The sequence below is a fragment of the Bombyx mandarina genome, chromosome 10 (assembly GCF_030267445.1).
Source record: "Bombyx mandarina strain Sakado chromosome 10, ASM3026744v2".
NCBI lineage: Eukaryota > Metazoa > Arthropoda > Insecta > Lepidoptera > Bombycidae > Bombyx > Bombyx mandarina.
In genome coordinates, this window is record NC_143217.1 from 13,216,282 (window position 1) to 13,228,797 (window position 12,516).

Below are 12,516 nucleotides of genomic sequence, written 5' to 3' on the forward strand. Positions count from 1 at the left end.
AGAGAACATACGATAAAATAAACACTTAAGATATTATTACCAAACAAATTACATAATACATTAAATAGCAATAAATTAATTAAATATCTACTTTCATACAACTGAGATGTTAAATAGTAGATAATCTGGTTTTCAACTCGTTATGTTAATTAATAGAATATAAATTATATATCATAAAAACATAACTGAACCGTTTTAAATGCTGATGCCTAAATATTCGATGAGTAGCCGAATCAGCTCCTGTCCGTGGGAAACCACGACATCCTACCTTCTGACGTGATCTCTCATCACTGTTACAATAATGGGTATTCTGAATTTCTCATTGGAAGCAGGAGTGCTCCATCACAGAGACGGATGGCATGGCCATACATTATACCACACAGGACACGAGCCGCGGAGGTTCGGAACACTTATTCATTCGATACGTGCTTATCGTAATAAAGTCCACAACCGATGCGTGATGCTTTATTCAATTCCCCCAAGGCTTTCTATTTTTTGTTAAGCAAGTCACTGTGCTTTTTAATCTCTGCTGGCTCTTATCTCGAATATTTTTTACAACTAAATATGCTGAAGTGAAGAAAAACAAACTGACTATCAGACAGGCCGGGTACGAACCTGTAGTCTGAGTTAGGTTCCCTGCCTTACTTTTGTTATGTGTATTTTTGGTATTTGGCATGCCGAATATCAACGTGTAGGATTCGGCAACACAATCTATACTAATATTATAAAGCGGAAGAGTTTGTTTGTTTGAGCGCGCTAATCTCAGGGGCAGTGTAGTTCCTGAGATTAGCGCGTTCTAGCGAAAAATTCTTTCAGTGTTAGATAGCCCATTTATTGAGGAAGGCTATTATAGGCTATACAACATCACGGTAAGACCAATACAAGTGAAGCACCAATAAAGAATGTTTCAAAATAGGAGATTTAAATAGCTCCTTAACATTCTATAATTCAAATGTATTTTCACTTTCTACGTACATTTAGCGTTATGACAAAGTAACTGTTCCACGCGGACGGAGTCGCGGGCATAAGCTAGTATTTGATAGTAATAAAACCATTGATTTGAGACAATAAGAGAAACAAGTATTTAAAACACGATCATCTTTATTTTTAAATAACATTTTTCTTTTATATACAAACATACAAAATACCGTTACGCACCTTCCACTGGTTCGACACGAATAAATTAATATCTAATTTGTTGACATGGCTGCAATCAGAGACAGTTATGATGTTCATTACAAAATGTGTCAAACTTATTTTCATATTTCCAATTCTTGTTTACATACTTATCTACGTGGAGTAGAATACTGTAGATGATAGAATTTAGTTAATGTGTTGAAGTCGGATTTTTTTAATAACCCGAATCGACTAAGTGTTTCGGTAATATTATTTTGATTAATTTGTGATTTTTATAGTATCTTCTACTGGTTGAGATCGTCGATTGTTGGATTAAGTGGAAATGATAAACTCTCATTAAATTTTTGTTAATAAATAACTGTAGCTCACATAAACTAGATAGATGATGTAAGCTTGCGACTTGAGGTCGAAGCTCTCTCAAAGATTTTTAGTTCAATTAAATTTTTAAGCAGGATTTCTTGTCATCATAACAGTCTCCTCAAAACATGTTTCTTCTTATATTAATTAGCTCAGTTTCTGCCGACTTGGTCAATCTGGCTTTGCAGATTGTTGATGACTTCAGAAGGCACCTGGTCTCCTAGGATCTCGTACAGGTTGATCCTCTGGTTTCCAGGGATTGACTGGTAGGCCGCGAGTTCAATACCCTCTTGGACCTGTGCGATAAATTGTGAAATTTAATCATGTATTCTGCCATTATTATTAAGGTCAGCATAAAATGTCAGCACTCTTAAGAGCTGGTGCCCACCTGACCTGTGTTAGTATTTAGTTAAACATAATATGTAGACGTTAATTAAAGGGCACAATGGATGACTGGTCTGAGTCTATGTCTGAGTGTGTGTCTGAGTATCAGCCCAGAACAGCATCTCCTCATCTGTTCCTGCAGGTTTGGTAAATCTGATTAACTACCTATACTATTTATGCTTCGAAGGAGTCAAGTGTTCAATTAGATATGAAGAAAGATGAAGATTATGTTTATAATAAATCATCATAATTGAACAACGCGCTTCTGTCGAAACAGTTTCCGAAATCCAAACATATGTACTTAACCACAATGTCATGCAATCATATTTTACGACATCGTTCATTTCAAGGGTGTCCGATATCGCAATGAAATCAATAGAAAAATGATGAAACATATCAATTTGCACTAACACTAAAGTGCATGATATGTGATAAAGATGATTGCGTTATTTGCAATGAATGATGAATGGTCTCGACGCAGAATGTCGGACATTGTCTAATGCATACGCGAGCTTTCTTTCAGTACTTCCAAAGCCAAATAACGAATGCATCCATGTCAGCGTGGTTCTCTGTATTTCTAACGTGAACTTTATAAGAGAGTGAACGCTAAGGTTTCGACAGTTATCGACTACGCTAAACTATACAACATAAGCACAGATCTTACTTTCAAATGCTTTCAAAGCGCACGATCAATACTTTACGATGAACCAAGCTCACACTCGCAACTTTGTATTTTTGATGAGACGAAATTGATATTTCGTCCATATCCATCCATTAATAACCAAAATATACTGTACTTATGTAAAAAAGAAAACAAATAGTAACATGAACTTAATAGAATTCTGAAATAAATTTTAATATTGATTTAAATTCATAAAAATACATTTGTGATAAGCTTAGTGTCAGAGTACTTCAAATTCTCGATTTAAATTGACACACTGATTCCTGATTATTTATTCATACATCGGTAATTCCACCGGACACGATACATTGTGTAGCTTTCAAGTCTTCGGGGCTACATCGGGCTTACCTTTGCCGAGACTGGGCCGCGGCATCTATGACAACAGTCTCAGCGCTCTGTTAACAAGCCGCCTCTGGGCACTATTGTGTGCGGCTGTGCTTCATGTACGAGAACATAATAAGCTACTTTAAATGAAACCCTAGTTAACTTAAATTTACAGTTTAATCTCTCTTAATCTTAAAATTATTGACGTTATATTGTCCGTCCTCTGTCTGTCGTCTGAGACCACGACAACTGGAAATGATCCGAAATCTCAGAAATAATATACCGTAATAAATAAACCGAAAAAATATGTTTAATTATGTCTAAAAACCGGAGAAAATACTTATTCTGTTGTGTATACACGTATGTATATACAGTGACAACGATCTTTCGAACCTCCACATCGGAATGCCAAAACAGTTTACGAGCTATCGTCAGAAGACCGGAAACTGTTCTAACGAGTTATCAAATTAAAAATCTTCAATTTCGTATTAATATGAACACGCTCAAAATTATTTGAGAATTATAAAATTTGCATTTAAATTTTGTTTTTATATGTACACTATTAAGTTTCCCTTAAATTTCACAACTATTTGTTCTTTGATATAAGAAGATAGACGAGAACTAGTGGACGTATTTTGCGAGCCAAGTGTGTCTCAAGCACCCACCAAGCACCAACCCGTGCTTTTATATCATCTCTTAGTTAATTACGAGTACAATAAACACACTTATTATTTTAAAGTATTGTTGATCTACGGTTACGGCCGGGCTTGTACAAACCTGCCTAAACCAACGCCAACCACGCACGTGACATTTGGACAATCGGTCTGAATTGTGGGTTACATTTCAGCTGGCTTCGATGTCGTAAAAACGTAAATCCACTGGCCGGAAATGGTCGGTTATTACCTTCTGGATCACGGCATCCTTAGGAATAAGCTGAGTGTTCTGGGCCTGCTTAATGGCTTCGTTTGAGAAGACAGCACCCTCGCGCTGCGGGGCGGCAGCGGCGACCGCCACCACGACCAGGAGGCAGAACACGTAGGACTGCATTGTTTGTTGTGTCAAATATCTGTGAACGAAAATAAAAATGTAGCAGATAACACACCGGGGAAGAGCTCATTGCCGATCTTCACTGTAAGTCGGAGGTATGGGTATAAGACGGCAAATTTCATTTAATCTAAACTTTAATAATAATTGTTCTTGTAGATTCTTTTCTTCGAAGTTTCATCTCAATTATGTCTACTATCCTCATGGACGAACAGATTTTTTTTAATAAAGTGTTTGGCGCGATAAAGTCCAAAAGTAACTGTCGTAGCCGCGAGATATTCAGAATCAGAATTAGTTACATAATATCAATGAAAGTGTGGTCTTCCTGTGGCCGTTATGTAAAGCACGCGGTATCATTCACGGACTTACGATAATCAGATATGAGCTCTGCCATTACAAAGCAGTTTCACTTTGAGAGAGATTGTTTATATATTATATTAAAAAGATTTCAAATGCAGATTACTTCAAAATATGTGTTTGTTTTTTGAGAGAACTAGACAATTTGACTATTACACTGTTTAATGTTAATAAAACTTCATGCGTTTACATAATATGACATTGTTTGTAAATTTATTTTATTGCAATGTTTTTGCTAGTATTTTCACGTTCAAGTTAAAAGAAATTATATTCGGAAGCACTTGGACACTAAACAAATTAAACAATAATCACACATTTTCGAAGCACACAAAAAGACATTCAGTAACAAAACTTTGAACTAAAATTAATAAATGAAACAAAATATTTACACAATAAACAAAAATACACCTACAACGTACCGTTTTATCAAAAATGAGTTACAGAATGCTAGTTTTGTGTGTGATAGCCATTTATATGGGGTCTCACCTGTGTAGCTTCGGAGTAGTGAAGCGCGCGTACCCATGGGGCACTCATATACCTCCCCTCCCCTCCCGCGGTACTTTCACCTCGATCGCCTTCGCAACCGCCGCGGCGGGGCCACAAGACTCATCCTACTAATTGTGTTATTTCGTAATACACTTTGTTGTGTTCACGAAATGCGCATTGATCTATACTGTGTTAACGATCTATTGATGGTCAGCTCGCAATCAATGGGATTTCTTGCTGTGGTCTGGTTATTGTTTAAGTCGTCAATCTCAATGCACGTTTAGATGTTTATTACTCAATCACGGAAAACTTGCTGGACAGATTTGGACTAAATTTGCACTAATTACCCAGATACAGTTTGGTATGTCTAGTGGATTGATTACCAGAGTGTGTTCGCTGATTCGTTACTATACGTACCAATAGATCTTAACGATTACAAAGCAATTAGTACTTATGGACCAAACAAAGACACAATCCAGTCATCGTTCTCGTCGAGCCCGTCGCTTGTGACGAAGGACTCGGCGAGTAAATTAACCCACAGATACAGCACACAGAGTTTCTCGCCGGATCTTCTCAGTGGGTCGCGTTTCCGATTCGGTGCTAGATTCTGCGAAGTACTGTTCTTGCTAGGGTTAGTGTTAGGAACGGCGTCAGGTTTGAGCCGAGAGCTAACCTACTAATCTGCGAATCTAGTAGAACAGGCTCGAGGCTACTAGAATAGGTAGGTAAAGATACCTAAAATACCTAAAAAAATATAACTTTTTTCATTAAAAAATTACGTACGCCGATTTTTTTTTTATTTCATGCAAATTTAACGGGGGGTAACCGCGGCGTTGGTTTGGTATTTACTAAATTTGGAAAATAGCCATTGTAAGCAGTATTTAACAGTTTAATCTCACGTTTGCTACTCGAATCTTCAGTCGCCCGTGGTTTCGAAAGCTGACAAGTATTCTACGTGTAGGAAATTTTGAAATTGATACGTATATTAAACGTTGAATTAAACCACAAAAAATTGTCCTATTTACATTAGAATGTAAGCGATGTGTTTTGTTACACACAAAATACTTATATTAAGTAAACTGTTCTGAAAACGGAGGTGGTTTAAGATTTAATTAAATGAAATCACAATCCAACCAATATTTTAGCACAGACATTACATCGCACACATTAAATGTCAAGTGACGCGTGGAGTTGTAGTAATTCGTTAAATAAAACCCGCTGCCGCTCCGGTACTCTCTCACTTCGTGGCCGTACGTTCACATAGGACCAGAAGGAACATCGACATACAATTACAAGTTATCAGCAGTGCACACAGTCCGCATCCGTATTACTTACTACAAAACAAATAAAAGTTTGGCTTTCGATACATATGAAAGTGATTTTATTAAAAAACAACTTCGATTTTTTTGAGAAGTAATCATGTTTTCTTCTCAATCCGAACTCACCTGAGTTCGCGACATAAGTTAAAGGGTTCCAAATAATGATGAGAGGTGACGGTATTTCTCTTGCGAAGCAGTTGGGCATTCCGATTTGCGCTGTAAAATACAGCTAAAATTCTAGGTAAGTGGTGGCATTCACGTTATGATCTCCATGGAGTCCAGTGACTAACTACTTCATATTAAGAAAATTTATGGGTTTTTTACTCACATAATTAGTCTTACCAATCAGTTCTTTGACCGATAAGCAACCGGTTTTGCCTGAAAGAGGTTTATTTTAACGAGAAGACCGACCATTACATTTTTGTGTCTAAATTATAGTATACTCTATCTAGATGTCACATGAGACCATAGTTACATGACTTCCCAATGAGACTACGAAACTTATATATACATATGATTAAATGTAGTTTTATTAAAAGGTTAATGTGAAGTGACTCTAAGCGATGGTGACTGTAAATTTTAGAATGTAAGTTTACGAAAGTCACAGTAATTGGTATTAGGTCACAATTGAATGCTGCTCGCATTAGCTCGTAGTCTCGCTCGCATCACCTGCACTCGCCGCACTAGACTATGTGCCTTCTGAAACCCGTGTAGCACAGTGCGAGTGTGCCGAGCTCACGGCCAGGCAGTCTGATGACAGCGTAATTGGGTCGACTCCCACGAAGAGCTCGACGTGCGAACTAGCCCATAGACACAACCCACTGAGTTTCTACCCGGATCTTCCAAGTGAGTCACGATTCCAATCCCGTAGTAGATTCAGTGAAGCACTGCTCTTGCTAGGGCTAGTGTTAGCAATTCTCTCAGGTTGAACCCGTGAACTCACCTATCGGTCCGCGTAGTAGGAATAGCCCCTTAGGCGCCAAAGCAATGTTTCTTTGTAAAACGAGTAAATAAATATAATTTGAGATTTTTCAAATCTATGACGCAATTACTTAAGTCCAAAACCGGAGAGAGGATAAATAGGATATAAAATGAACAGCTTCTATACCCATTAGAATGTCAAAGGATATTCTATATCCAATAGCGAAATTCATCTGCTAAACCAAAACTACATTATACTCCTGGTTGGAGAACTTGAGGGGCCCGGTCACGCTCCGTTATAACTACCTACTAGTTGTGACATATTTTCCCGATGACGTTCCAATAATTTTCTTTCGCACAAAACTCGTCCTAATCGTTGGTAGCCTAAGGGACTATCCCAGCTATTCACAGACTAGTATGTAAGCTCATGGGGCTCAACCTGAGAGAATGTGGTAGCACTGGTCCTAGCAAGAGCAATACTTCGAAGAATCTACCACCAGGTCGGTATCGCGACCCATTGAGTAGATCCATCGAGAAACGCAGTAGCGTGTGTCTATTGGTTCGTGCGCTCCTCGAATTCTAATCGACGATTTCAACGAAGACGGTGATCGATGCCTAAAGGAACCGAGAATAAATCCGGGGCATCAGCCACGTTATGAAAGTTTTCGTGTCGCGCCGATTTATCAAAGTAACGTTCTCACACTTCCTTAAGATACTTACTTACGTATCGATTATGGATTTAGGTCTTCGTTAAGATTAACTTCCTTGCGTACTACGTTGCTCAGACGGCTATCCTGCAGAAAAGGGAATGGATGACCAGGAGAGAATTAATGTGATTGCGGGTTGCGTAAGGACCCGTCGCATACACTTGCATAGTTCATGATGGACCTTAAATGCAAGTTTTGTAGAGTGTCAAACTTGTTACGAAAGAACAATTTACTTCGCTTGCAAATCATCGGATAGAGTCGATCGAGTAGGTACAATTCGGTCGCGTACTGTACTAATATAGGGCCTCAATGTCATCCCTCTATCGAGGGTGACGGCAAGGTGCTTGGCCTTCGAAGCCCACGGTATGGGCTGGCCAAAGATTTTGATGGCGGGAATGGAGTAACCGTGCCTAATCCGGGACGGACGAGCTACTTACTAGCTATGGTGTTGGAAGGGCGATCCCTTTTGAAGAGCACAGCTCTGCTTTCCGTGGGGCTGATGCCGAAGCGTCACTTTCGGAACCACTGTCCTAATTTGGTAGTCGCGATCTGAAGTTTACTATGTTTTTTTTATTTATTGCCCTTTTATGCAGACGAGCTTACGGCCCACCTGATGGTAAGCGGTTACCGTCACTCATGGACTTCAGCAATGCTAAGCCGCTGCCTACCATAGAAGGTGCATGAACGATATCTTCTTATTCGAATAGTTGGAGTTGAATTATTCTAAATAATAGACTCGATTTATCAAAGTAAAAAAACTCATGCGTGAAGCCAATTCCCCGTTCGTTATAATATTACATTTTCAAGTATAGGTGACGGCTAGTGAGCGGGACCACATGCCATTTGAAGTCGCTCCGTGTATAAGAGACAAGCGAGCTTTCGTGTTAAGCTAACGGGAGCTACGAGATACAACGTCATTGTGTGACACAACATAATTGAGACTTTGGAGCCTGAAGTCAAAGGGCTATCCGTATCCGGGCTACAGGTATCTGCTTACCGACCCTTCGAACTGGAAGCTAGGATTTTCGGTTCGGGTCAGATCTCACTTTGAATGGTTCTAAACGTCAGTGCCCTGACACATCTTGAAAAATAAGATTTATATTTAATTTGCTTTATTATTTTTTTCCTATGTTTTTTTCCTGGGTTTTCCTGTGTAAAACGCAAAACGCAATGTCCAAAACGCAATGCAGGATTAATTCAGGACGGTGATGTCGCTCCGTGAGGGCAAATTCAAATTCAAATTCAAAATCATTTAATTCAACTTAGATGTCAGTATAACACACTTGTTGAATGTCAAATATAAATAGCAATGTTAACTCTACCATCGGTTCCAAAAAAAGCCACAGTCCTGAGAAGAACCAGCGACACAAACTCAGCGGGCTCACAACAACATGTCCGCTAGCAATTTATGGTCTCTGATTTTCTGATATTTTTCTTTTCGTAGATAAAGCTATACTAATAAGTGACGGCTTGGGGCCATAATCGTATGGTAGGTATACTCGTGACTATTATTGACAATACAAACATAGTCGACGCAAAAACAACAGTCAAATATTTTAAGCACACAGTTGTATTTGTCGTCACACAAATGTGTTTGTGCTTAGTCATCTAACGGAATAATAGATATTACATTTGATCAACAGAGTTAATTAAGAAGATAGATGGTTTTTTAGCGGTGTTCAGAAATTGACTAGCTTCAATACAAAATAATCGCAATCGATAAACCATAAAATAAAAAGACAATTAATAAAAATTAACAAAGGCATAAGTGTACATAAGGGCAGTTTTAATCATATACGCGAGAACATGGGAAAATTTTAAATGTATTCGCGACAAAGAGTCTCTGCACACATATTACTCAAGTCTATAAGATAGAGGAGTCCGTATTAAAGGATAGCATATTCGTGGTGTCTGCCTACTTCTCAATAGCATTATTTGACTCTCCACGTGTATCCGATGATGCCCTAATGCCTCAAAGCTACAGTACTAAGAAAGTCTTTCTTTGTTTTATCCGGCCACCGTCCTCGCCGTATCTCCGCTTCTTAGGGGGTCGCGTTTCCGATCCGGTGGTAGATTCTGCAAAGCACTGCTCTTGCTAGGGCCAGTGCTAACAACGCTCCCAGTTTGAGCCCCGAGAACTCACCTACATGCTAGAGCAACGCTGATATAGCGGTAGGGAAAAAAATGTATTATATTATTACTATTTTTATTACGTAGATGATTACACGAGCCCACAGCCCACCTGATGTTGACCGCGACCACCCGTCGTGAGAATGAAGTCTGCACTTACCACCTCTTATTCCTATTTTACAAAGCTCACTAACAAATTAACTAACGTAAGGAGTACAATTTGACGCGGCCACATCACGCCTTTTTTTTAATGTGATGGCGCCTGGTGACCATACTGTGCAAGTCGACCGCACGATCAACCATAACGGGACCCTCGGCCGTGACCGCGACTTCACACCATCTAGCCGCGCGGCAGTCGTGTGCTGAACTTGTAAATACGAATCAACTTAGTCCTGCGTCTCCCGTTATGCTGTTCCACAATTTATTGTTGTAGATATTTGATTCCGGGGCCGCGGTTGTAACATATGTATCCTTTGTCGGCGTGTAATCAAATGAAACTTGCAAAAAATATAAATTAACGTGAATCCGTTTTGTAGCGTCAAGCCAAAGTGCGCCGAAACTTCTTAAGCGTCATAAAATCTTAAAAGTTCGAAACAATACAAAATTTCCTTGACTGACCCGAACGTAATGTTCGTCATTGTAAGCCGCGATGCAGCACTGATGTAACAACCGATGCAACGCAACAGTCGTGGACTATTGCATTACTGAGGATTTATATATGATGAACTGCACGTCATAATGGGTAATCGCTTCCGTACTTTTCATATAACGGAATGTACTTTTATGAGCAGAGCTTTTACCATGTAAAGTGTAAGTTAGGCAATCGGACTTGTAAGTGCGCTAAAAGATCCTTCACTCGTCTGACCGGATCTAAAGATTGTTGTAAGCTTCTATGTATCTACATTACAAACATTACTATTGTATACGTGCGGGATTCGGTGGCCGAAGATGTGATGTTCACCCATCAAATGACGTATACTCATAGTCCTGCACCCTCATCAAAAACCAGTCACCATAATGTGAGTCAAATAGATACGAAGTTTAAAGGTCAAACTATTGATAATGTCTGACAGGTAAAAGCCTCAGATTACGTAAATGAAAAAAATCACAAATGTCTCAAAATTTTCATGAATAAATAATGTAAAGTTAATCACGTAAGAAATATAAATGCAGTATGAATAAAGATAAATTCTGTGACGCGTGAATAACCCGCACTTATGTAACCGTTCGTCTTTGTGTGAAAAAATCTCAGAAAGGAAATCAATCAATATTCAAAAAAACATTTACGAATCCATTTGATTTTACTGACAACAGGATATTGTTAGAAAGTTTTAAATATTCTTCTTTGTTTATACTGTATTTAACGTCACTGGCAGGAGTGCGGGAGGAATCGAAACAATTGCAATCATTTTGGCGTGTGTTACGGATATTCTCAATAAAATGTACGATATTTTTGATGTTTTTTTTTACACTAAATAGGTCAAGTTTCTGGCTTTTATCATAATTTGTTTGGGATCAGTCCTTTAATGTTTTCATTGACGCGCATCAATGTATACAGTCGCGGATCACCTCTACGATCAGTGTCTAAGACAATCAGTGTAATTCAGTCTCTCTTTTCTTCGTCAATTGAAACTAGCATTAGCTTAATACGACAAGCCTACGACTACTGGTGGTAGGACCTCTTGTGAGTCCACGCGGGTAGGTACCACCACCCTGCCTATTTCTGCCGTGAAGCAGTAATGCGTTTCAGTTTCAAGGGTGGGGCAGCCATTGTAACTGTGCTTGAGACTTTAGAACTTATATCTCAAGGTGGGTGGCGCATTTACGTTGTGGATGTCTATGGGCTTAAGTAACTACTTAACACCAGGTGGGCTGTGAGCTCGTCCACCCATCTAGGCAATAAAAAAAAACTTAAAACTGCATGCGTACTTTTATCACACAATTTCCGATACATTTTATTTTACACACTCCGTAGGCTAATGTAGGTACTACAATTTGAGTGTAATCTCAACCTTACGTAATGCAGCGCATATATTTACGCAAGTTGTCCCTACATGGGTAGCGAGGTCGTCGCACCATGCGGGCTCCTCGCTAGGAATGCGTCCTAGTTTCCAACCTAGACAAGTTGGCTTTTTGCATGCATAATAGGAGTGAGCTTTTGGGGACCGGTTTAGCAAATTATGGGGCATCGTTATTGTAAGTAGCTATATGCCTACAGCTGCTTACTTCTGTCGGGCATTTTATATCCTAATTTGAAGGATGAGATAGTCCATATTTGAATACAGGAAAAGCCCAACAAACAAGCCGCATCGTCGAGCCCAACAAACAAACTGACAATAACGAAACATTTTAAATTATTAGATGACAGTTAGCGGATTGTTAAAAATTAATCGATACATTAGTCGTCGGTGACCACGAAATCTATGCTCATTTAACAAAATGTAGGAAATTAAACAGAAATAATAATAATAACCGAGGACAAGTCACGCACGCTCATCCGGTTCCCAACTAGTCTTCCCCTGGATTATAAGAACCGGAGATATTGATATACATACTTAAACATACATAACCAAATAACAAACAAACCTGTGCGGTCCCGCAATCAAGGGCACTAATTTCTGCACCACCGAGTCAAAATTAATACAGTTCTCATTGCTTACTCAAATCA

The 12,516-nt window shown here is 39.0% G+C and overlaps 1 protein-coding gene across 1 annotated transcript; it reads right to left on the reverse strand.

Annotated features, from left to right (window-relative positions):
- Positions 1-1,083: 1,083 nt before the first annotated feature.
- LOC114249502 (uncharacterized) lies at positions 1,084-4,778 on the reverse strand. Its single transcript, XM_028183106.2, has 3 exons — positions 4,705-4,778; positions 3,788-3,950; positions 1,084-1,790 (listed from the first exon to the last, which is right to left on the reverse strand). Exons 2-3 carry the CDS (start codon positions 3,929-3,931, stop codon positions 1,647-1,649), a joined length of 288 nt encoding a protein of 95 aa, XP_028038907.1. The 5' UTR covers positions 3,932-3,950; positions 4,705-4,778; the 3' UTR covers positions 1,084-1,646.
- Between the last annotated feature and the right edge of the window lie 7,738 nt (positions 4,779-12,516).